Source organism: Salminus brasiliensis, chromosome 15 (assembly GCF_030463535.1).
Source record: "Salminus brasiliensis chromosome 15, fSalBra1.hap2, whole genome shotgun sequence".
Taxonomy (NCBI): domain Eukaryota; kingdom Metazoa; phylum Chordata; class Actinopteri; order Characiformes; family Bryconidae; genus Salminus; species Salminus brasiliensis.
In genome coordinates, this window is record NC_132892.1 from 27,707,841 (window position 1) to 27,735,133 (window position 27,293).

General features: G+C 44.1%; 1 protein-coding gene across 1 annotated transcript in view; it reads left to right on the forward strand.

The window, feature by feature from the left end:
* vps8 (VPS8 subunit of CORVET complex) overlaps positions 1-22,661 on the forward strand; it is a 107,033-nt gene extending 84,372 nt beyond the window's left edge. Inside the window, 5 exon segments of the mRNA XM_072656910.1 lie at positions 2,587-2,756; positions 3,671-3,854; positions 5,191-5,244; positions 14,495-14,575; positions 22,464-22,661. Coding sequence (XP_072513011.1) covers positions 2,587-2,756; positions 3,671-3,854; positions 5,191-5,244; positions 14,495-14,575; positions 22,464-22,607 — 633 coding nt within the window. The 3' untranslated portion in view covers positions 22,608-22,661.
* The last annotated feature ends 4,632 nt before the right edge of the window (positions 22,662-27,293 follow it).

Consider the following 27,293-nt stretch of genomic DNA (forward strand, 5'->3'; position numbering starts at 1 on the left):
TAGAACAGGCTTCTGTGACAGAAGCCCACTTTGCACATCTCTTAAAGGCTCAGGTAAAAACCTTTCAGGTAGCGCATTGTGTGGGGTCTCTGCCTCTCTTTTCTTCCTCGACTCGGTTCTAGAAGATGCTGCTGGCATGAGTATGTTAGTCTTGTTAACCACAAAACCTCTCTCTCTCTCTCTCTCTCTCTCTGACTTCTCTTCTCTCTCTCTCTCTCTCTGACTCTCTCTTTCTCTCTCTCTCTCTCTCTCTCTCTCTCTCTCTCTCTCTCCTCTCTCTCTCTCTCTCTCTGACTCTCTCTTTCTCTCTCTCTCTCTCTCTCTCTCTCTCTGACTCTCTCTCTCTCTCTCTCTCTCTCTCTCTCCTCCTCTCTCCGCAAGTTTTCTCTTGGTCACTCTTACTCCCTCACATCCTCATGCTCCTTCTCTTTCTCTCACTTCCTCACCCCCCTCTCACTCTCTTTCACACATTCATTCACTCACACTCACACACTCATTATCTCTCACCCTTTCTCTCTCCTACATAGGCACTTGTGCTCTCTCTCACTCATTCTCTCACCCCTCTTTCACTCACTCGCATACTCATGCTCCCTCTCTCTCCCTCTAACTCACACCCCCTAACCCCTCTCTCTCTCTCTCTCTCTCTCTCTCTCTCTCTCTCTCTCTCTCTCTCTCTCTCTCACTCATTCATTCACTCATCCACTTACTATCTTTATCTCTCTCTCTCTCATGTTCTTTCACTCACTTGGTCACTCAGGCTCTCTCGCTCTCTCACTCGCTCATTCACTGTCTTTCTCTTTTTTCGCTCACGTTCTCTCTCTCACTTGCTCACTTTCTCTCTCACTCACTCACTCATTCACATACTCTTGTGATCACGTTTTCTTGCTCTCTCTCACAGACTCACAGTCTCGTGCGTGCTACTTCACGCACTCTCTCTCTCTCTCTCTCTCGCTCTAATTCAGTGACAGTGGCAGGTATCTTCCTCATCTGTGTGATTGATCAAATGGCTTCTGATTGGCCGTGCTCTCAGGGACAGTCAGTCATATCTGTGTGTGTGGTGTGATCGGCAGGCCGATGTGTGTGTGTGTGTTCTGGTGGTGTGATGGTGAGGTTATGAAGGGGGTGATGGAGAAAGTGAGAGGTTGACATAGAGACTCTCTGAGCTCTCTGCCTCAGGCTGTTTCTAACACTGGGATGGTCTTAGTATTAGTGTGTGTGTGTGTGTGTTTATGCACATATTTGAATATTTGTGTGGAGTGCAGGTGTGTGTGTGTGTGTGTATTGCAGGTTGTGTGTGTGGTTGTGTTGGGTGTGACTGAAGGGAATTTGCAGCTTGTCACTCAAAGCTAATGGACTGGAATAGACTGGAAAGGCCTTCAGATAGGCATGACTCTCTCTCGCTCGTTTCTCTCTCTCTCTCTATCTGGGCAAATTCATCTCCTCTTGTTCACACACTCTACAGTAATAAATAAACACAAAAATACCCAACACACACACACACACACACACACACACACACACTACCACACCAGTTCCATTATAAATAGTACACACACTCCACATGCTCAGACAATCCCCAAACAGAGTTGGCTCCCGGAAGCACTTCAGAACAGATAAAGATAAACCTGTCTCTCACACAAGAGTGTATATACACACACACACACACACACACACACACACACACAGCCCAAAAGCTGATGAAACTGACTGCAATGTATGGTTATAGCAGTAACTTAACATCTTCTATTGCTTTCATTTACTCTGTCTCCAGATCCGTGTTATGACAGCAATCATATGTTCATATTTACACACACACTAGCTGGACAAAAATATTGGGACACCTGCTCATTCATTGTTTCTTCCTAATTCAAGGGTATTAAAATGGTTTGTCCTGCTTTTGTTGGAGTAACTGTCTCTACTGTCCAGTAGAAGAAGGCTCTCTACTAGATTTTGGAGGAGCATTGCTGTGAGGATTTGATTGGACGAGAAAATGTCTTCTGTGCAAACAAGAGGCAGCCCTTGCTCCCCACATCTTCCCTTAAGGCCCGAGACATACTCAATGCAAATACACAAGAGCATGCCATGGGCACAAGACCACTTGGCTGATGCTGTAGCACCCCTTGCAGTGAGACGCTAAGGATGCAGCCAAGAACGATGTCGTTTGGTGAAAGTGGGGTTCTGTCACATGAATCTTGAGACTTGCCCTGATGGGGTTTTTTTTGGGCTGAACTTACTAGGACAGCCTGATCTGACCATGTTGGTCAGTTGTTCCAGTTGTTCCTCATCTGCATCTACAGCCTTCCTCCTGAAGGCCTCAGAGAGCTCTTTGGATCTGGTTAGGGGGATTCCACTGAATTTAACATCAGTCAAGAGCAGACTAAACTAAATGAGACAGGCTAATCCAGAATCCTCTCTAACCATGCTCTAATCTGCTCACGAGCTACACCTACTTCTAGTTTACGACATTTTTAGTGGTAACACGTGTTTTCATGGGGTGTCCTCATTTTTTCACAGCTACATATTTACTGTATATACTGTATAATAATTGTGTCTCTCTCTCTCTCTCTCTCTTGCTCTCTTTCGCAGACTCTGTTAGAAACCACTACCAATTTGCTAAACTCAGACCTGCACTGGTCTCTGGCGCACCTGCGAAAAGCCGTCAGCAGGGGGCTCCACCCCAGGCAGGACCACTGCAACATCTGCCTGCAACAGTACAAAAGACGACAGGAGAGCGAGGAGGAGGTCATCATCTTCAGGTATACACACACACACTCACCCAGTGAGGTTAGATATATATCTGTCTGAATCTCTGAAACAGTTTACAGCCATATCAGCTAATGTTGTCTCTCAGCATCTCCACCCCGCTGAATATGACCTATAGGATAGTGAAATCTGATTGGCTGAGTCACGTTTGATGTCATTTAAAGCCTTCAAACCAGTAGTCTCCAACCGTTCTCCTGTAGAGCAACCTTTCTGCAAGTTTCAGCTTCAAAAGTCCTGAATGGGCTGAATTGGGTATTGTTAGGTTTGGGTTGGAGCTGAATTCTGCATGAAGGTACCTCCTCAGTGGTCCAAAACCTTCCTCCTAAAGAGCAACCTTCATGCAGGTTTCCTGGAGATCTGCCTTTTAAGATTTCAACTTTAGTCCTTGATTGTCTGAATGGGTTCTGTTAGATTCAGGTGCTCTCCAGTGGTCTCCAACCCACCTAGAGCTCCACCTGCATGGTCCCCAGGTTTCAGCTCCAGAAGTCCTTGATTGGCTGAATTGGGTCTGCATCGGGGAGGTTTCAACTATTTGAAGGTAGCTCTCCAGCGGTCGCCAACCTTCCTCCTGGATAGCTCCTTCCTGCAGGTTTCAAATCTAACGCACCCCATTCTGCCAATCAAGGACTTCCAAAGCCAGTAATTAGTTGGATCAGGTAGGGTAGATGATCCGAAGTCTGTAAGAAGATGGATGGGTTGAAGAACACTGATTTAAACACTTGACGTAAACACATGAGCTCACACATTCAGTCCAATTTTCTAATGAAAAAAAACGTTGGGCTGTTCATGAATTCATCCTGGACCATTATGTTGCTTGGCAACCAAATCATCCTGGTTATTTGTGTGTGTGTGTGTGTGTGTGTGTGTGTGTGTGTGTGTGTGTGTGTGTGTGTGTTTGTTTCTCCAGCTGTGGTCACCTGTACCACTGCCAGTGTCTGCAGCGAAAGGAGCAGGGGGTTATTATGAAAGAGCCGGGCCTTGTGGGAGTTCATTCGTGGAGCTGTTATAAATGCACATCCAGCCAAGGTGCCCGGCCAGGGGACCGGGTCACTGCTGAGGGCAGAAGAGCCAGATCCACCTCTCTAGCACAGGTCAGCCCACCTTTCTGACCTCACCCAGTTATCCTTCATTCATACAGATGATGTGAGCTGGGTGATATGGACAGAAGTTCTGTGTCCCAATGTACAACACTGTGTAGAACATGACTGTTAAAAGCAGGGAGTGTGTTTTACCTGCAGATTATTATCATTATTATTATTGTTATTATTATTATTATGATTATACCATTAGAATAAACTCAAATAATACACCATTTCAAAGTAGCTGGTAGTCAAATGATTAAGGAGGTTATGTGGCATTCATTGAAACCATGCAGTGTGCCAAACTCAAATAGACATATGGGGTTCCAAGTAAACTTGGCTCAGCTTTAGCAGTAAGTTTAGCCATCTGAGAAAACAGTTACTGCCTATACATTCTCACAGTCTCTGGGTCGGTCACCTTAAGTAAAATAACTTTCCTCTAAGTCTAAATATATATATATATATATATTTATTTATTAGGGCTGGGCGATATGGTAAAAATAAGTATTTAAATATTACAATATTTAAAGACTTTTTTCACAATACACAAAATGTATCACAATACGTGTAATCACAGACTAAAAACATCAGTAGCGACAGATTCTTTTAAACTACTATTCAGATCCCGAACTGAACAGTGTTTTTATTCAACATCTGCTGCTCTTTATCTAATTAAACAGTCTAATTACACTGTCTGTAATGAAACCTGCAGCTGATCAGTGTTTATTAAGCACGAACAGTCTCCTCCATATGCTTAAAAAAGTGTATTATCACCATAACACAATTTATCACAATATGATAAAATATCGTAATATTGCCCAGCTCTCTCATATTTATACCCTATACATTTTCCTGTATCTTAAACATTGTGTTAAACGCTACTCTACTCTATTATTGATTTACGTACGTAAATATTAAGACATCATGTCATTTATAATTTTACATTTCATTTTAATCTGTAAATGAGGTTTTGATTGATTCTGTAATGTGGGTTTAAGATGTTAGGACCGCTGATACAGGTCAGCTGATACTGTGTGAAACATACAGACCTAAATCAGTGGTTGTATGAAAACATCTCAGCTCTGCAGTGAGATGCAGTACATTCAGCCCCTTCACTGCTACAAAACTCGCTAAAATAAGCTAGTGTTTTTCTGCACAGCTCACATTTTGTCCCGATGGGCGATAAAGGGGGATGCCGTTTGCGGGGTTGAGACCACCGCAGGGCTATAATTGAGCCTGTCCATCCTCATCCCTCTCCTCTTCCGTTCAGCACTCGTTTTTTCCCCTTGTTCTGTCAGTCCAGCTGTGTGTCAGAGCCCTCACCTGCCATCCCTTGTTTTTGTTTCAGACCAAAGTGACGTCCACGCATCGGGGGAGCGCCGCCGAGGCTCATGGGAGAAAGGTAAGGTAGGGGAGATGTGGGATGGATTATGATGGGATTATAATTGGATTATAATCCATGATGGGATTACACTTGATTAGATTAAGATTAGGTCATCTGTGCGTAATCCGGGGAAGTTTGTGTCCTGGTGGTTTCGTAAGCTGTTCTGTGAGATTGTACCAGAGGTAATATTCGTAGTCTGGCTGCTTGCCAATCGCTCATATCATTTTAGAATGGTTTGTTGATGGTGATCTTTAGCAGAGGGTGGCTTTGGTCAGCTGCAGTTTGATACCAGCTGGCCTATGTTTATTTATTTATTTATTTTTGGCGCAATAAGAGACAGTACAGTTCTGAGGAAATAGATGGTAAAGATGTTCCTCATCTCAAAGCATGAGCAATACACCCCGTGCTTAACAGCGTGAAAGGTGTTCTGTGTATCAAACTTATCTTCATTGTGGTCAAAAAGATCTGTTTTTACCTCCATCAGTCCAAACGCTTCAGAGCTTGTTTAGACGTTCCTTTGGGATTTTATGACGCTGGATTTTGAAGTGAGGACGCTGGAAAGCTTTCCTTCTGGTGACGTTTCCATTAAGGTCATATTTGAGCAGGTGTTGCTGCACAGTAGAATAGTGCACCACCTCTCCAGAGTCTGCTAAATCTTCCTAAAGCAGCCAAAAGGTTAGATTCTAACTTCATCAGCCCACAGGACGTGTTGCCAGAATGCACCAGTCTTGTTCAGATGTTCCTGAGATCTTCTGATGCTGTAGTTTGTGGTGAGGACACTGAACATGTTTACCTTCTGATGACATTTGCATTAAAGTCATATTTGTGCAGATGGCGCTGCACAGTAGAACAGTGCACCACCACTCTGGAATCTGCTGAATTTTCCAGAAGGTCTTTTGCAGTCTTTGAGGGCTTTGGTTAGCATTCCAACGAGCAGTTCCCTCTAAACGTCGCCTGTCTAAGCTTTCAGATTGATCGTGTGGATTACATAAACATTACAGAGCCAGAACTCTGCCCATTGTTTTTGATCCCCCGACCATATAGGAGCACTTCTATAATTCCAGACCGTATCCATCTGTTTCTCTGCATACTCTGTTAGCCTCCTGCTAGCCCCCCTGTTCTTCAATGCTCAGGACCTCACAGGACTGACCACCACCAGTGTCCTACCCAATTGGTCCACTGTGTCGATGTAAAGTCGGAGACAGAAGCTCATCGGTTGCTGCACAGTCTATAGTGTTGGTCATCCTCTAGTCCTTCATCAGTGGTCACAGGACGCTGCTGCCCACAGGACACTGTTGGGTGGGTATTTGTATTACTGCTGTGTCTGAACTACTTGTACCGGCACAACACAGTACTAACACACCATCACCATCATGTCAGTCAGTGTCACTGCAGTGCTAAGAATGACCCACCACCCAAATACTACCTGCTCTGTGGTGGTCTGTCCTGTGGTGGTCCTGAGCATTGAAGAACAGGGTGAAAGGAGGCTAATAACAATGTGTGAAGAGAAACAGATGGATACAGTCTGAAGTTATACAACTACAATAGTGCTCCTATATAGGAAATGGAGCTGACTCTGTGTGTGTGTGTGACTGTAGTACAGTACTGTCTCAGCCCTACTGTAGCTGACAGATTTCTTTTATTGCTGATCCTCCTTTCTGTACATGCTCGGCTCAAACTCTCAGGAGCGCTCGCTGTAGGCAGTGGTTGTGCGAGTGTTCTTTAAAGTGGCAGACAGAGAGAGAGAGAGAGAGAGAGAGAGAGAGAGAGAGAGAGAGTGAAAAAGCTCTCGTTCTCTTTTCGTGAGTGCAGTGGTGTGTGAAACAGAGCCCGCCTCCCGCTCTCCTCTCCATCTCTTCCAGCATTAGCCTGGTTATGATGGCCTTAACCCTACTGCACTCATCCCATCCTTTAGTCTCCCTGAACTCATTCACTGGGTGAGACGAAGCGAGGGATGAACCAAAAGATGCAACTCAACCTTCCCCACCGCCATCTGCCTGCCTTTCTTCTGTTTATCTCTCCCTTCATTTACCGCCGCTCGCTTTTTACTCTCTAACTCTGACTCTATCCAGCCTTGACTCGCTCCCTCTCTCCCTAGAATCCACTGCCTGTCTGTGCAGAAGGCCTGGCTTTTCATTCCGAGTGACAGCGAGTGTAAGAGACAGGAGAAGATGTGACATGACCCTTTTGACCTTTCTCTCCTCTCTTTTCCCTCCCTTCATCTTCCTCCTCTCCTCCTCCTCGTCATCTGCCTCTCCGGTTGCCATGCGAAACCGATAATGATGAACCACCGTAATTAAGCTGCTCTTTTCAGCAGGACTGTCACGTACCGAGAACTAATCACAGCAGCGTGGATAGTGGAGGAGTTTCTGACAGAAGGATCTGGTTTCCTTTATTTATTTTATTCTTTAAAGCCCATATTTAAAGCAATTAAGCTGAAGGTGTTTGGCGTGAGTCACATGGATGACACAGAATTTAAATAAAGTAAAACAATATATAATATAAAACCTAGAATATGAATGATCAGATGTTTACATAGAGAATCATTCTGAAGTATACTGTAAATGAGTCACTCTATGAAACTGCCGTCACTTCAGCATTGCTCATGATGAGTTAGTTTATTTATTATTTAAAATCCACAACATGGAAAAGTTACGTCCTCCAGAATAACAGATTTTCCTATCTCAGGCTTAAAATTATTTTTAATGCAGACATGGGAGTCATTTAGGAATTATTCAGGAGTCATTTGGGAGTCAGTTGAGTTAAGAGCTGCAAGCTTTGGGACGTTTTGTGCTTAAAGCATCTCTTCAAACATTGTTTCCTAGAATGATTCAAAGATTTCAGGACATTAAAGGACATAGCGGTTGTTTCCCATTGTACTAATTATTTTCAGTAACGGTTACATTAATGCAGCACCACTCCTGGTCATGCTGGATGGGCCTGGGCCAGTTTTGGACTGAATTCTGTTGGGCTTGGGCCAGTTTTCGGACAGAATTTCAGACAGAATTTTTATGGGCTCGAGACAGAATTCTAATGGATTTATGTCCGTTATGGAAAGCATTTTAATGGGCTTGAGCCTGTTTCGGACAGATTTAGATGATTTAGGACAGTTTTACACAGAATTCTAATGGCTTAGGACAGTTATGGAAAAAAATGTAATGGGCTCTGGCCTGTTTTAGACATAATTCCGACAGCTTAGGACATTTTCGGACAGATTTCTGATGGCTTACGCCAGTTCCGGACAACATTTTGATGGGCTTGGGCCAGTTTTGGACAGAATTCAGATAAGCTCAAGACAGTTTAAGACAGAATTGTGTTGAGCTAAGATCAGTTTTCGACAGAATTTCAATGGGTTTGGGCCAGTTGTTTGGGCCAGTTGTTTTGTTGATCTCAGGCCAGTTCAAGTGGAATTTTGTTTTAACTTTGTTGGGCTCAGATCATTTTGCATTCTTGATGATGTGGTGTGGGTTAGGACAGAAGTTTCGTTAGGCCGAGGTTGGATCTAGACTCGGAGCATTATTTAGTGTGTATGGATGGGTTTGCCTCAGACTAAAGATTGTTGGGCTTTCTTAGAGTTTGAGTTAAACATTCATGCCTGATTAAAGATGTAGTAACACACATACTGGGTCACAATAGCAACACCATTGCGTCTACCCTCTACTTAGTCCCTAGTGCTAATAAAGCGTAGCAGATTGATGGTTTGTCAGTAAGCCAGTGTACACAGCTGAATTCTCTCAGCTCTGCTATCACTGCATTGATGACTGAAGATGTCTTTTCTTCTGCAGACGTGGCGGTCTAGACACACAATGCAGAAAAAGTCTATTTTCATTTTGAATGTTGCTGCTGTTATCTTTGATGGCGGTGGATTATCTCACTGATGGATTATAATGACTCATCACAGTGATTTTCCATCAGTCCTTTGCCTCCCCTGGTGATGTTGCTAACATCCCACTCTGTAACCCTCCACCAGAAGTGATTTTTCTTAAAAAGCTTTTCCTGACACCGCATCAACAGCCAGTCTAATCTCTGTCACACACACACACACACACACACACGTCATGCATGGTTGGGGAGTTGGTAGTGAAAGCGATTGCCCACCTGCTCTGTGGCTGAGCTTCAGTGAGCTTCCCTTTAATTAATATTTAACCCTCTGCAAACGCAGCATGCTAACGCTAACGAGGCTCCATGTGGCTAGCCCAGCAAGAGGTGCTCCAAATGTCAGCGCCAGGCAACCATCTTTCTGGCAGCTTAAGAATGGCTTAATTACACACACATACACCCACACACACACATGTTTACATATTAACACAGTTCAGTGTCCATGAAGCTTGTAGCATAAGTGTGTGTGTGTGTGTGCATGACATAGGCCTTACATATTCGGTATGTACTCCCTGTATAAGGCATAAAAGGTTGCTTATTTAAAGCATTCGGTCATTCCATTTAATCTATTCAGTCTGATTAATAAGAGCTACGATATATGGACAAAAGTATTGGGACACCTGCTCATTCATTATTGGAGGTCAAGGGTATTAAAAAAATATCCTGCTTTGTTGGAGGAACTGTCTCTACTGTCCAGGGAAGGACTTCTACTAAATATTGGATAGCATTGCTTTGAGGATTTGATTGCATTCAGCGACAAGTGCGTTAGTAAGGTCAGGATGTTGGATGATCACCACCCCACCTCACCATCCCCAACTCTCCAACTCATCCCAAATGTACAGGATAGGGCACCAACCATCATTCCAGAGTACACAGTTCTTCCATTGATCCTCAGCTCAATGCTGGGGGGCTTTATACCCCTCTAGCCCACACCTGGCATTAGGCTATTCTAATTCATAGAGTCCTATTCTAATGGCAGTACTTCTCTACAAATCGGGGTCTCCACCCCTCACACACTACTGGATTCTCCCTCCAACTGTCGACTCCGACTGACGAGAAAATCTGCAGACTAGAGCCAACCAGCACAGACTCGGCCAGACTGACTATCAGGGCTAAAATCACATGGTGTACCTCCGGTTTAACAGTCAGTCAGCCTGACTGTCTGACTGTGCCAGAAGTCTGTGTAATTAAAAGATATCTAGGATCGTAAAAGCTCATTGAAGTGCTAATCTCAGCAGATGTTAACAGTACCGTGATGCCACGCAGCTTAGCCTCAGTGTCATCTGCTCAATGACACGAGCAGACTGCGTTCTGTTGGCTTCCTGCGCCCAAGAGGCCTCGGCTCTGCTTTAGCCAGAATGTGGTCGACTCTCGCAGTGAAACTGTGAAGTGAGTCTAGATTTGATAAGGGAAAGTCAGTGCTGTAGAAGTGGGTCTGTTTGTTCTCAGCAGAAAGTCGTTTGTTCAGGCGAAAGAGAAGCTAGCCGTCTGTCAGCGTTCAGTGTGTAATTGGTTTATTTAAATGAGGGGAGGGCTAAACAGCGCCTTTAATGAAGGCTCAGCGGCGTTAACCTGCCGCTCGGCACGCAGCAGTCACGCAGACTCCACGCCGGCCGCTCATCTGCAGCCATCGCCACGAAACCCGTCAGAGCACCGTGACGAAGTTGATTTCTTTCCTGTGCTCGAGGGAGACGGGAAAATGATTGGGTTTATTTGCCTCCGGAAGAGTTCACTCACGCTTCTGCTTGGATTTCAAAACACACACACACACACACACACACACACACACTTCTCTTCGGAAGCAAACACTTCATAGAAACACACTTCCTTCAGTCTTTCTCAAATTCCAAGCACACTCCAGAGCAGGGGGTGGGCAGTTCCAGTCCTGGAGGGCTGGATTCTTGCACAGTTTTGTGCTTGTCATGCTGAAGCACACCTGATTCAACTCTCTATTCATGCTGTTAATTGCCAGGTTTAGTAGGGCTGTTATAGCAGGGAGATCAGTAAACTGGGCAGGGGTCCTGCCCGCCCCCATTGCTTACCGCTACTCTAGAGAAAAAGGGTTTGGTTCAGTTGGGAGTCAAACATTTAGCTCCTCTCCTCTTTCCAGCTTCCTTTATTTCCCTGTATGTAGAAAACAGTGAAGGGATCCTGGAAATCAGATTTGACCATTCCGCTGTCTCCTGTTCATTCCCTGTGAGGCATTTATTACTTGTTAATTCATTGTCCTCATCTGCATGGTCAGGGAGACTTTTCAGCCGGAGCCTACTCAGAATCGTTGGGTGTAAGGCAGGAATACCCCTTGGACATAGTGGCAGTCATTCTCACCAATTCACTCATACATGTGCCTATTGGGTTAGCAGAGCCAGTTTACCTACAGTGTGTTTTTAGTAGGTGGTTAAAAAAAAAAAGGACACACACACACACAGGGACAAAACTCCAAACTTCCCTCAGACAGAGACCAGAGCAAGAATGACCAAAAATGGCCGCAGATCTGAATCAGCACCCATGTGATCCAGTCCCAGCTATAGAAGTTTCATGCAGCTGTAGGCCACCATTCAGAATGGCTCGTACCCAAAACCGAAGGCCAGAGCATGAAAAACAGTGATATGGCCTAATGAGTCATCTCTGGCCCTTTTCCCTACATTCTCCCTACACAGTAAAGCAAGCCTCAAAGCCAGCTGTTAAACATGGCAGTAGATCTATAACAGTATGAACAGCTGTCTCGTGGTGGTCATTAGGCCTGGCTGGCTTTTACTCAGCCTGGTTGTATTATGGTCAGGGAACATGAGGCTGTATGACAGACGCAGGAGTGTCCTGTGATGCAAATCAACAAGAAGTGTGCTTTCTCGAAGTTGGAGGAGGTAGCCAACTTCAGGAGTCTGTGTTTTAAGACCGCTGTTTTCATCATTACTGTACTGAGGGAGTGAATAACGGACACAAGATGATTAACCAAGCACCTCATTATGGATATTATTTTCTGTCGGTTTTCAATGCATATCTCCTCCTGCAGTTTTTTAAAATATAAGAACTGTTCCAGCTCCAGATTGTTTGGTCTGATTGTGTAGTTTGGGCTTTTATACTGCTTTTCAATCAGACTCGTGGTTTCCACGGTTTTACAGATATTTGTGAATTTTTTCCCCCCATAGGAATAATTAGGGTGCGAAAGTTTGGGCTGCATTGGGCTGCATGTCTCAATGATGAAAATACATGAAATACTATAGTAACTACCTACCAACACCACAGCAAACACCTGGGATACAATAGCAAGCAACACCATAATAGCAACCACTTAGTAACACCATAGCAACATTGCAACTGCTCAGTGACTGCCTGGAAGTGGGATCTAGACTGAACTCAGAACACTACTGATTTCACAACTACAGGTAAAACTGCATTACAGTCGACTGTAAGACAGGCAACTGACAGTAATAGCAAAAGCTAATGCTAAGGCCAAAAACAAGCTAGGCCTCACACCTGTAGACTAGTGAGTATTGGCTAATGGCTAATACCAAACAAAAGGCACTGCAAGAGCTAAGCTATGACTAGGCCAGGACTAAGGTAATCTGTGGCTTGACTGGGGCTAAACTAAGATACAGCTGGAGTATGGCTGATCATATCAGCACTCCCTGAACAACAAAAGTATTTTTTAAAGGCTAAACATGTGAGTTACTCACTCCATGTGGAAGAGCTACAAACCTGCTGTCAGAGCTGGAAAGGGGGACCAACTCCATATTAATATCTATGGATTTAGAATGAGATGCCATAAAAGCTCTAAACGCTCCTGTAAGGGTAATGTGTAGGTGTCCCAATACTTTTGTCTTTTGTTTGCTCATCCGTAGCTGACTGACTTGCCAGACTGTCGCTTTAAGGCGAAGGACTGACCTCCTAATTAGCTGCATGATATTTATGTATTGCCTAGTGTTTGTTATTTTGGCCGCCCTGTAGTTTTATGTGACCCTGTTGCTTGTCATTTTAATTGACACACCTTTGATGGCCAGACTCTCACCTTTGATCGTCAACTCTGCAATTACAGTCATATAATAGAAATGAACTGAAGGCAAAAAAAGGCCTCAGTGCTTTAGTTCCTGTCTGTAGCTCTCTCTCTCTCTCTCTCTCTCTCTCCCTCTCCCTCTCCCTCTCTCTCTCTCTCACATGCTCTCTCACACGCTCTCCTTGGCGATGTTTAAATGTCAAAGCCGGCAGTCGATAATCCGTTTCTCTATCTTCCTCCAATCGTGGTGGAAAATGTCACTTTTAATGTCCAATTAACTCGACTGTTCTGACTTTTAAAGATGTTTTTTCTTCACTACAATTTAGCCAGATTACGCTTAGCCTGACAAAATAAACTAAAATGAAAAAAACCCTCAGGCTAGACTTGTTTTTCACGGCGTGAGTCAGGCCTTTAATTTCCTCCTTGTCGCTAGCACACTTTCTTTTTTCTATCTAAAGAATTCAAGGGAACCGATACAAAGATTAGCTTCCCTCTGAATGCCAATCAGCGACAAATCGGCCGTTTTCATGCAGCATTTTGAATGTAGGTGGCGTTTGACTGCTGTCAAAACACACAAGCTTAGCTTTCATAATGTTTACTTGCATTGAAGCCACAGCGCCTTTCACTGATGTTAGCATGTGCTGCTTGACTGATAAGAGAATTAACTGTCTATTAGTGTGTCTTTATGGGTCAAGGCATTTTTCATAGTGCTCAAAATTGGATGCTTGGATGCTAGTAATTATCACCAACATTCAGAGGTTTCTGTCTGAATGAGTCCAAATATTTGTGGACACCTCTTCTAATGAATGCATTCAGCATGAACAAATGCATTCACACACAAACACACATCGTGTCTAGTTCCTGTAGAGGAGTACTGCCAATAGATCCTGACTTTCTGCCTATTGCTTAAGCCTATTGGCACCATGCTGCCTAATGCCAGGCGTGTGCTATAGAGGGGTATAAAGCCCCCCAGCATTGAGCTGTGGAGCAGTGAAAGAACTGTGTTCTCTGGAATGATGGTTGGCACCCCATCCAATACTTGTGGGATGAGTTTGGGAGTTGAGGGTATGAGTTGGAGTGGTGATCATCCAACAGCCTGACCTCACTAGCGCTGCTCTTGTCGCTGAATGCAATCAAATCCTCACTGCAATGCTCTTCCAAAATCTAGTAGAAAGCCTTCTTCCCTGGACAGTAGAGACAGTTACAAAAGCAGGACAAACTTTAATATCTCTGATTTCAGAAGAAATAATGAATGAGCAGGTGTCCCAATACTTTAGTCCATATTGTGTATAACCCAAAGCAGTGGAGGCTTTAAGCAAATTTCCAATTTACCAAACGGACTTAAAGGTGTCCGTTGCTGATCTAATGTGTGTATGTGTGTGTCTTTCTGGACAGGAGCTGGCTGAAGTGACGTTAGATGCCCAGCAGACACAGGCCTGGGATCAGCTCCGCTGCATGTACAGAGGACCCTCCAGAGTAAGATATACACACATATTCACTCTCTGACCTCAGTCTGAGCAGCCAAACCGGAATTTACATGATTTTTACATCAAAAACCAACGCAATCCTCATCTTCCCTGACAGAAGTGTCCAAAAATGGCCATTTGCCCATTTCTGTAGATACACACTATACAGGCAAAAGTATTGGGACACCTGCTCCTTCATTGTTTATTCAGAAAACAAGGATTAAAAAAAGTAAATGTCTCTCCTGTCCAGGGAAGAAGGATTTCTACTAGATTTTGGAGGAACATTGCTGTGAGGATTTGATTGCATTCAACTAGAGCATTAGTGAGGCCAGGATGTTGGATGATCAGCACCCCACCTCACTGCCAACTCCCCACCTTAACCCAAAAGTGTTGGAGGGAGCACCATCCATCATTCCAGAGAACACCGCTCCACTGCTGCACAGCTTAATGCCGGAGGGCTTTATACCAGTCTAGTCCACACCTGTGTTAGGCATGGTGCCAACAGGGCCGTGTTGATCTGCTCCAGAGAGTCCTATGTTATTGGCAATATTTCTCTACAGGGACGGGACAAGCTGTGTGTGTGTGAGAGAGAGAGAGAGGGAGAGATATTATGCTTCTTGTCTGTTCTGATCAGCGGTGCGGTGCCTCTATCAGTCTGGTAAGTGAGAAGGCACTCGTCTGTCTCGGTGTCTGCCTTAGGAGACTGTTACATAACACACAGTAAAGATACTGCCCCACACAGTCAGAGCCATGGTCTCTCTCTCTCTCTCTCTCTCCCTCACACACACACTGTCTCTCCCTCTCTGTCTCCTGAATGTGTTGTGTATCTGTACAGTATGTCTTGATTTGGTCCTTGCTGAAGGTCAGCCTGAGCAGGTCTGGGCCTGTTTGTACCTGGTCTGTCTGATGCAGGCTGGTCTAGCTAAAGCCCTCTGGCGTCATAGGCTGGTAGAGTTAGTTAGCTTTGGACTTTGTGTGAAGTTCAATTTCTTTGAGGTTTGGGTTTGAAGTAGTTCAGTTTCTTTTAACTTTGAGGTTGGGGTAGTTTAGTTTCTTTGGAGGTTGGGGTAGTTCAGTTTCTTTGAGGTTTGGGTTTAAAGTAGTTCAGTTTCTTTGAACTTTGAGGTTGAGGTAGTTCAGTTTCTTTGAGGTTTGGGTTTGAAGTAATTCAGTTTCTTTGAACTTTGAGGTTGAGGTAGTTCAGTTTTTTTGAGGTTGAGGTAGTTCAGTTTCTTTGAGGTTTGGGGTTAAAGTAGTTCAGTTTCTTTGAACTTTGAGGTTGAGGTAGTTCAGTTTCTTTGAGGTTTGGGTTTGAAGTAGTTCAGTTTGTTTGATGTTTGGGTTTAAAGTAGTTCAGTTTCTTTGAACTTTGAGGTTGAGGTAGTTCAGTTTCTTTGAACTTTGTGGTTGAGGTAGTTCAGTTTATGTTAATGTAGTTCAGTTTCTTTAAAGGTTAAGGTAGTTCAGTTTCTTTGAAGGTTGAGGTAGTTCAGTTTCTTTGAGGTTTGGGTTTGAAGTAGTTCAGTTTCTTTGAGGATTAGGGTTTGAAGTAGTTCAGCTTTTTATTGAACTTTGAGGTAGTTTAGGTTCTTTTAATTTGTATGTTCTTAGACACCCCTTCTAATGAATGCATAGAAGCAGATATACATGAACCTGTCGTCACCATGGCTAATACCAGGTGTGGGCTAGAGGGGTATAAGGCCCTCCAGAATTGAGCTGTGGAGCATTGGATTATCTTTAATGGTGATTTGGGGAGTTGGGGATGAGGTATGGTGGTGATCACAAATGCTCTTTACAGCAATGCTCCAAAATCATGTAGAAAGCCTTCTTCCCTGGACAGTAGCAGGTGTCCCAATACTTTTGTCCATACAGTGCAGTATCTCAGTGTTTAGGGGACAGTAAGATAAACAGTCTGTCTGGTTGTGAGGGAAGAGGCTGGAGAATGGTCACTCTGACTGTTTTTAGTGCCTGAACTCACACTAACGTTAGAAGCGGAGAGAATAAGGGAGAACTGTGGGTCTGATTAAGCCTTCTGGTCTTTTCAGTAAAGGGGGGCTGCAGTGGTGCTCGTTTCTGATGAGTGTGTACAAACACACACAGTATAAACTCTCTGTTGGTGGCAGGTAGTGTGTATGTGTGTGTGTGTATGTGTGTGTGTGCGTGCTTTTTTCATTCCTTTCCATTTCACTAATTAAAGGCAAGCCTTTAATCCTTATCAATGTCTTTGTTCCCCAGGCCACACACATATACACACACACACACACACACATACACACACACACACAATATTACGTGCCTCAGAATAGGTTTAAAGCAGTGAGAATTTTTTATACACAGTAAATTGAGTTAAGCCCTCACACACACCCGCTTCCATGGCGACGGCAATGAGGGTCGTTCACGCTCATATTTACATCTAAAGGAAATATCCCCCCCACACCCCGACTCATAAGAAAGCCTTGCCTTTCTCATCCAGAAATAACCCCTTGCTCTCTCTCTCTCTCTCTCTCTCACACACACACACATTCTCTCCCATCTCTCATTCCCCCTCATTCTCTCTCTCTCTTGGTCTTTCTCACTTGCTCTCTCCTGCACTCACTTTTGCTCACTCTTTCTCCTGTGTACTTTTGCTCTTGCTGTCTCGCCTCTTACACTTACTTTGTCTTTCTCTCTTGCTCTCGCTATCTCTCTCTTTCTCCTGTTCACGCCTTTGATCCCACTGTCTGTCTCTCTCTTTGTCTCTCTCGCTTGTTCTCGCTCTCACTCTTTCTCTCCTCCCTCTATCGCTCTCTCTCTCATGCTCCATTTGTCTTTCTTGCTTTTGCTCTCGCACTCTCTCTCTCACTTTCTCCTGCATGCTCTCTTTTGCACTCTCTCGGTCTCTCGTCTCTCTCGCGCTCGGATGCTCACTCTTTCTCCTGCGCTCTTTTGCTCTTACCGTCTCTCTCTCTCTCTCTCTGTTTTGCTCTTTGTATCTCTTGCTCTCGCTTTTTCTTTTATCCTCTCCCTCCCTCCCTCTCTTTATACCCCTCCAGCCCACACATGGTGCCAATAGGTTGATGTTTACCTGCTCCAGAGTGTCCTATTCTATTGGCTGTATTTCTGTACGAAGACCACACAAGCTGTGTGCATTTGCACATCTGTGTCAGCAACGGCTGCAACCTCGTAGCTGAATGCAGTAATTAGAAGTGGTATACAGTGTATTAGACTGGAGGATGATGGTGTGTACTTACACCACATCCACAATCATGAGTTTTGTAAAAGTGTCTACAGTTAGCACCCACATACTCACACACACACACACACACTCATCCTTAAAGGATGTTTTATTAGAGTACCTACAATTAGCACGCATACACACACACACACACCCCCACACAGAGGCTCTCCCCACAGGCTCCCCTCCTGTTTAATTAACACACCAGGACTTCTCAGCCCAGTTTCCACTGCTTTAATTAAACACTAAATGGGTTCAAAGCAGAGTAAATAAGAAGACCAGAGGAGACTGTGTGTGTGTGTGTGTGTGTCCTCCTCAATATGTCTCCATCTATTTGTGGAGGGCAAGAGTAGAGCAGCAGTGTACAATAAAGTAGGGTGTGTTTATGCCAGTTTAAGAGTGTGTAAGAGGAAGAGGAGAGAGAGTGAATGGGTCAGTTAATCATCTGTATTATTACTGTATTATTTTTCCCCAATATTCCTGTAAATAACTGTGTGTGTGTGTGTGTGTGTGTTTTTTAAGCGCAGCCAAAAACACCAACCATGATCACACTTATTTCGGCATGGTGCATGTGTGTGGGTGTGTGTTGTCCCCTTTGAAGTGCTTTCCAGTGTTCCGGTTGGGCTGATTAGGGGAATCTCATATTTAGATCAAATCTGTTACATGCTGGAACAGTACAAAATGGTGTGTGTGTGTGGGGGGGGGGGGGGGGGGAGAGAGCTATGTTAACAGTGTGTGTGGTGCTTTGATTGATTGCTTCTTTTGAATTGTAGTGTAGCTGTCTGTCCACCCCTCTCAGTGTAGTCTCCTCTGCACTGCAGCTGATCCACATGAACTAAACACCACAGTGTGATTATACTGCTGGACACACAGAGTGGCCAAAGTTATCCAGACACCCAGTAGTTACTGATTGCAGCTACATTCAACTGAGCACTGCCAGTAGAATGGGACTTTCTAAATCAGCCAAGCATGAACCTAAGGTCATCATTCCCAATGCCAGGAGTGGGCTAGACAGGTATTAAGCCCCCAGCATTTTGAACACCCTTGATTTCAGGTACACTTTGGAAACTTTTGGCCATAAAGTAAGTGTGTGTGTGTGTGTGTGTGTGTGTGTGTGTGTGTGTGTGTGTGTGTGTGTGTACAGACATACACATGTTTGCAATTTTAAAAGTAAACTGCATAATTCAAACTGTATCAAAGTCCAAATTTCATGATGACTGGACCAATAGAAATTACATTGACTTCCACTGAAGGCTAAGAAGGCTTTTTCCTTCTCTAGTAAAGCTGGAATACTGGAGATGCAAGGTTTTTGCAGCTATACAATAAAATAAATATAAATAACATCCTTACATCACACCAGTACACAGTATGTCTCATTTACATTCTCATACCATCTCTGTCTCTCTCTCTCTCTCTCTCTCTCGCTCACACACACTGCCCTGGAGCTCAGCTTTCACAAAAATCTGTCAGCCGTCCACACAATCATTCTATAGAAATACCTCCAATGAGTTATTACTCACACCTCTGAGCCACACACACATGCGCACACACTGATTATTGTACGGCTGATCCTTTCTTCCCGTGTTTTCTGTCACTCAGCGATCTGCTCCTCGTTTAGCAGCCGTCCAATTTCCTGTGGAGAAGACGAGCGTGTGAATAATGGAGGGAAACTTTTGTATTTGGTAATTGGTGTCTTCACTTGGAGTGTAAATGAAGGACCGGTTCACTTGAGAAGTGGAACAGAAGAGCCGAAAGCGGTGCCCAACGCTGAAAAGATTAATGTTTTATATAACAAGAAAGAAAAATATCTATACATGCACAAATAGACACTAATAGGACAAAAGTATTTGGACATCTGCTTATTTATTATTTCTTCTGAAATCAAAGGTATTTAAAGAGTTTATTCTGCTTTTGTTGGAGTAACTGTCTCTACTGTCCAGGGCAGAAGGCTTTCCACTAGATTTTGCAGCATTGCTGTGAGGATTTGATTGCATACAGATTACAAAATGCCAACAAATGAATTACGGCTTCAGTAACTTGGCTGATGTGAGCCGGCTACATTACACTGGTAGTGGTTGTAGTACAAGACTAAAGAACGAAACTGTCACAGTTATTAAATGGCACTGTGCACTTACTGGTACAATCAGTGAGGTTGGGATATGAGATGATCACCACCCCACTTCATTCCCAACTCATCTCAAAAGTATTGGATGGAGCACCAACCATCATTCCAGAGAACACAGTTCCACAGCTCAATGCTGGAGGGCTTTATACCCTTTTAGCCCACGCCTGGCTTTAGATATGGTGCCAATAGGTTCTTAGCTCTTATTCTATTAGCAGTACTTCGTCGCAGGCAAGCTGTGTCAGCAATGGGTGCAACTTAAAGGAGCTGAATGCATTCGTTAGAAGGGGTGTCCACAAACATTGTCTAAACACATCCTTCGGAAATGATGCCCTTTACAACTTCTCTTCTCCTGGAAAGTTTCTCCTGAAGGTCTGTGGTTTTCTTAGGTCTGAAAGCAGTGAATGTAGAAAGATGACAATACATACCTGGCCATAAAAAGAGATCGAGAGAGATGGCAAAGGACTCCTTTTACTGAGAAAGAGAGCATTAAGAAGTGGAATGGTAGAAGCAATATGAAAGCACAGAATGAGGGTCCTCAAAGTGCAGCGTATCTGCAGGGTGTCGTGACGTTGGGAACATGCAGCAATTTGAACTTTCAGGTATTCGAAAAAGCATGCTTGCATGGATTGGACTAAACCTAGGACCTCCCGTAGAACCTCCGATGAGGCACAAGCAGCTGTAGCGTAATGATCACAACACATCGGTTTATTCAAATATTTTAACCAAGCTCATGAGCCTACATGGTGTTCTGTAGATCAGCTGGTTTTGTGTTAAGGTCACAGATACAGGTGTACAGCTGTGATCTTGGCAAAACTGGCAGAGTTTGATGTTCTGGTCAGGTGTTTGACCCCTTTTCTTTGCCGAACTGGCAGAGTTTAATATACTTGCTGGGTACTTGACCGTCCCTCTTGGCCAAACTGGCAGAGTTCAGTGTTCTGGTTGGGTATTTGACCATCCCTCTTGGCAGAGTTTAATGTTCTGGTTGGGTATTTTACCGCCCGTCTGGGCCAGACTGGCTGAGTTCGATGTTCCGGTTGGGTATTTGACCGCCCTTTTTGTCTACAAACTTTTGGACATAGTGTTATTTTGATAAGACTGAGGTAAAGACTTTCTGGAAGGCCAAAAGCTTAATATCAGTCTGATCTATTCATTCCACAACCACCTTCATTGTCCCATTGTGCCCAAGTTTCAATCATCTAGCTCCTGTTTTTTTGGTTTTGCTGAAGAATTACTCTACTGTTCATTATTCCAATTGCTTTGGAATTGGGAATTGGGAATTTTCAATTCCAGTGCTCTGCCCACACCCACAGCACTACGTGGGTAACGAATTAACACACATTCTTCCCTCAGGTAAACGAGTCCAGTCTCTGAAAGAACAAATTAGATAGATCTACAGCTTGATTTACAAACATCTTGCATTTGCATGGTGTTCACCAGAAAGCTACAGATGCAGCACATAGAGACCAGACAGCACCACAACAGCAGCGTGGCGTATCGAGCCAGCGATAAACGGCATCGTTTGATTTGACAGCGCTGATCAGTTAAATGGACATTGACTGCAGAGTGTCCCTGAACTCTCTCAGCCTCATTCCACCATAATGAACAACTCGAGGCTCCTTAATACAGCTAAGGAGATAACTTGTGTGGGGGTGGGTGCGGGTGTGTGATCGGCCGCTCAGCATTATCCTCTAAACCTGTGAGATTTGAGCCTCAGTTAGTTGGAACACAGCCTGTGCTGTGGTGTTTAGCCTGCTAGCTAACTTTCCTCAGGGTTTGTAGGTTAACCCTTTAAACTCTAGGTTTATCATTCTGTTATTAATCATAATGCAGAAACTACTATGAATAATTCTGCAACAGTTTAGCATATTTTGTGGCGTCCCACAGGGTTCTGTGTTCGGGTCTATGAAACTGGTTGCGAGAGTACTGCAGTTATGAAGGCGCAGAACTGAACTGTGGGTTTAACGTTACAAAATATGTAATTATTGGGTGAGAAACACATCATTGTGTTTGAAGAGTTCATATACAGACCTTGAATTAATTCTTAGCTTTAAGCTAAATCTGTGCAGCTGCAGATTAATGAACACACTGAAGATGAAGAAGAAAAAACACGCTTAAGAAGAGAAACATCCGGTTTCCTCAAGAGGCCGGACTAATTAGCCGATTTAACGCCTGTAGGCTTTAATGAACACGTATAGCAGAGGAGAACTGTGAGGACGTTAAGACTCGACTGCCTAGCAAGCAAGAGAAACAATGGATGTTTTAAAGGAACAGTTCAGTGACTCTAAATGGAGATGATCAGCCATAAATGTTTGGTGATTTGAGGTTTGCTGCTTTAGAGCTGCAAGGCTAATGTAGCGAACAGATAATGGAAGCTAATGTGCACCAAATAGCATTGTGCAAAATGCATGCTGTTTTACTATACACTGTAAAGTTCTGGCTGCCAGTGACCGCCCGAGTTCTTTTGGCGCGAGCGGTGTTTGGAGAATATTTGAAAAAATTAATTATAACTAATATTTTTATGTTTAATTTTTCTGTTCTCTTTCTTTTCTTGTCTTCCAGTTGGCTATCCTCACAGAAATCACCCATTCTCACAGCAACGAGAAGGCGGGGCTGCTGAACCCCACCCATCCAGGAACCGGAAGCATCTACCACAGTGAAAACTTCAGCCTCAAGCTTTCTCCACCGCCATTGGTGGAGGAGTAGGAAAGACTCCGCCTACTGTTACAGTTTCTGAATTAAAGCACTACCGTATCTCAACCCAAAGTGATGTTTTTTTCCTCTCAGTGGCCTGCTGCACATGTACAACAGTGATCAGATGTTGAGTATTAGCATTGAGAGAAAAAAAATATATAGACATCCGAGTGCTGTTTCAGTGAACCTGAACCTGAATCTCCTTTCAGGGCAGATTTGTTGTTTACTGCGATTAGACTGACCTTTTATTTACACAGAAAAATGTGATCGCTCATTTCATCTTTTCTTGCCCCTAAAAAACATGCCTACAGACACTATATATCCAAATGTTTGTGGACACCCCTTCTAACAAATGCGTATAGCTACTTTAAGCTGTACCCGCTGCTGAAACAGATGTGCAAATGCACACACACACACACACACACACACACACACACACCAAATCACACTAAGCTTGTCTAGTCTCTGTAGAGAAGTACTGCCCATAGAATAGGACTCTCTGAAGTAGATAAACATGAACCTATTGACCCGCCCCCCAATCATTGAGCTTTTTGATAATTTCTCCTCAGTTTAGTCATGGCTAACATCTGCTAGCTAGAGATCCCTATATCACATTACCAACAGTGTCGGGATGGTGAAGGCTAGCCCTTCTTCCAAGGTCTACAAAAACTAGCCAACCAGGGGGAGTGGGTTGAACTACCACTGCAGAAAGAGCAAAGCCACTCACTCGAGACTAAGGTACTCATGATGTACTCATCAAAACACCAGTGCCACTCGGATGCATCTTAAAGCAGCATTATGCAGCATTTTTTTTACTTTTAAATAGCAGCTTCAAAATCATTGTTGGTGCTCCACTGGCTGTAACAGGCAGAATTGCGCCCCCATCATGGCTACTCCAGGCTCCACTTCTGTTTACATGCTTCTCTTTCAGCGGAGTTTCTGTATCTTTTAGGGGTGGCTCCAAGTGCAAATGTGACATCCTGACTGTAGGGGGAGCCCAGGAGCAAGAAATGCCAATATTTACATAATGCTGCTTTAAACAGTTGACATCTTTGCAAAGCAAACCGTATCACAATACTTTAAGCTTATCTACTAGCTCTAAACATCTGTTACTGACTAATTAGCCAAGTGTCCATAACCGTGTTATTCCCAATAACAAATCCATGTAAACTCCATGAGGGCTTTGGAGCTTGTTCGCTCCTTTAGATGAACGTTAATGGTTTCGCAGGCTAATGGATTTGAGGCATGTCTGGTGGCGTGTGCTGCGGGCTTGTAAAACAGAGTGAGGTACATAGTGATGTGTGTGTCTCAGGGTGGTATAAGGACTGAAACAGTAGACAGCTGGTGTGTGTGCGCGCCTGTGTGTGTATGTGTGTCACGAAACATCAGGCTGTGCAGTTCTCCGTCATCCCCCACTCCCACCCTCCGGCTCAGAAAGGGGATTGTTCTGTCCTCAAAGGCTCGTTTCAGCCTCCTAAACAGAGTCAACAAAGAGCCTTCAGCACTGCCTCTACAGCTGTGCTTCTGTATATGTGTGTGTAAGTGTGTGTGTGTGTTTGTGTGTGGTAAGATCTGATCTTGCTTTTGGCCAGCGCTACTAACATCTCACTCAATTCTGAGGGTGCTCACGTCCATAAATACATGCTGTGCAGAAGTAGAGTCGGTTCTGCTGTTGTTTCTATAATGGTTAAGGCAGTATTTGGGCTAAAAGTCAGATAAACAGCTCCCCACCCTAATTTAAATGTAGTCATTCAGCTACAGACGTGTCTGAGGTTTACTTCTAGCAACAGAACTGATCTAACTGTTCCTGTTTTGATCCATGGTCCCACAGAACAGAATCCCAAAACCTCTAAAATACTGGAACTTTGCAGGCATGGATCAGTGGTATGTCTGGAGGAGGATATGCTGGAAAGAGCACTCTGCCTACACTGAAGCATGGCGGTGGCTCGGAGATCCTCTGCTTCCTCTGGCGCTAGAAACCTGCAGCCTGTGAAGGGCGAGATGGAATCAATCAAGTATCAGAAAATCCTAGAGAAGACCGCATGCCTTCTGTGAGGAAGCTGAAGCTTGCGAGGCATTGGATCTTGCAACAGGACAATGACCCAAGCTTACCTCAAAGTCTACCAAGCCTTGGTTTCAGAAGCAGCCCTGGAAGATTATAGAGTGGCCGTCACAGTCGTCTGACTTAAACCCTATAGAAAATCTTGGGTGAGATTTGAAGGCAGTTGTTGCAGCAAACTTAAGAATATTAGTAATCAGGAATCAGGAACACTGACAGAAGTTCATAAGAGTAAGAGTAGGGTTGGGCGGTATCCACTTTTTTTCACACAACGAGTAAACAAATGTTAAACCGTCAGTCTGGCGACAACCGCAAACGTGAAACTGCTCTGAATCAGAAGAGAGAAGCTGGTTAGCGTTAGCTTAGTTGGCTAGAAGGATAACAGTCTGCTCAAAACACAGAGCAAGTTTAAGTCTGGCTGACTGAAAGCACACCTATAAACACTTAGACAAGAGACTCGAGCGGCTGCGGCTGAACAGGAAGCTGAATTTGAAATGTTCCCCTGTGGTTTTGGATCTGTAGCCACTCGCTAAGCTAGCCTTTGCTTAGCTAGCTCAGCTACATCTGCGACGAGTTGACTAAGTGTTGATGATGAAACTCGTGTCTGAGAGAGTAGCGACTGGTGTTGGGAGAAATGGAGAGAAGAAATGAGAGACCGGTTCTGCCGTGTTTGGACTCGTAGCAGCTATCTAGCATTAGCTAGCTAAATTAGCCAGCAGGCTAAACACCACAGCACAGGCCGTATTTTAGCCAACTGAGGCTCAAATCTCACAGGTCACGCCTCATATCTGAGAGCACAGGGTTCAGTGAGTGCTCTAAGGAGGGTTTTCCACTGTTTTCAGGCTCAGCCAGGTCTGCTTTCTCCGACTTCCAGTCAAACTCAGCATGTAACTGAAGCTGCAACTACAGTGGGCTTTGTTTCCCCCCTCACCTGTTTTCAGAGCATCGTCATTTTTAAATACACAGGATGCTGCATTACTGCTGTATTTCAGTGAATACTGCTGATTTCACCCCATGTAATAATTTCTCAAATTAATTAGCAGAAGGCTCACAAACACACAGGGCCTTACTTTTGCCACCCACCGCACCACCACCCCACCTCACCCCACCTCACCCCACCCCACCGAGCCAATATAAACTAACCGTTTGAGGGTTATTTTTATCCTCTACTTGACCGATCTATGACCAGAAGAAAAGCAGCGGTAATGTTTTTTCCCCGCTCCTGCTTCCTCTGTGTTTAATACACTCTGAGTGAAAGCCTGTCAGTGTGTGTGTGGGAGGACAAGAAACAGTGAGAATGAAAAGAACTGAAGGGCGTTTCAGTGTTTCAATGGCCGCACATTAAATCCTTTGGATTATAGAGAGCTGCCTGCTGTATAGCTGCAGAGGAAACGCAACAACTTTTCATCTGAGCGCTAACAGAAAGGCTTAGCGCTCGCTTCAGCGGTGCTGGCTTTCTGAGCTAAGCTCAGGTTTCAAATGTAGGTTATTCACAGCTATACGTTTGATACTCTAGATGTCTGCTCAATAACGCAGAATTCACAATTACTACAGAGGCTTTTCAAGAGCCTGACCGCTGCCTATTTATTAGACAGTTTGCAGCGATTTTGCAGTTAAAAAAAGAAAAGAAAGGAAAAGCACACTGTCCAAATGTTTGTGGACACCCCTTCTAGTGAATGCATTCAGCTCCTTTAAGTTGCACCCATTGCTGGCACAGATGTGCAAATGCGCACACACAGCTTGTCTAGGCCCTGTACTGTAAGACTTTCTGGACCATGACTAATGCCAGGTGTGGGCTAGAGAGGGGTATAAAGCCCCCCAGCATTGAGCTGTGGAGCAGGGGAAGAACTGTATTCTCTAGAATGAAGGTGCTCCATCCAGTATTTTTGGGATGAGCTGGCCAACATCCTGGCCTTACTAACGCTTGTTGCTGAATGCAATCAAATCCTCACAGCAATACTCCTCCAAAATCTAGTAGAAGGCATTCTTCCCTGGACAGTAGAGACAGTTACTCCGACAGAAGCAGGATCAACTTGTTTTTTTATTTCCTTGATTTCGGAAGAAACAATGAATGAGCAGGTGAGTGTCCCAAAACTTTTGTCCATATACTGTACAATACATTCTAAGCGTACTGGGCTCTGTATAGTACTGGTAGGATAACAATGGTGCTATATTGAGTTATAGTGCCAAAACCTTGTATCTACAATTTTTTGACAATTTATTTTTTGGACATAATCCAAATTCGACATTTGTCCTTTACATGGTGTCAGAATTTCATGATGAAAGGACCAATAGAAATGTTCCAGAATGGTTTGGGATTAAATCTTTTTACATTGACATCCATTGAAAGTTAAGAAGGTTTTTTCCTTCTCCTGTAAAGCTGCCATTTCAGAGATACAGGGTTTTTGCTTGACAGCAACGATATGGATAATCGATAACCATTGCCTTTAAGAAAGAACCCTTAACAACTCTCTTTGTTAGGGTGTATAACACTCATTAATAATAATCACACTAAACTACCACTAGTTGGCTGAGGTTGCAATGCAGCGTTACAGTTATCATGATTACTCCATGAACAGCACAGTAGTTCCCTATAGAACTGTTGCCTTTGCTGAAGAACCCTTATAAAGCCCCTTTTT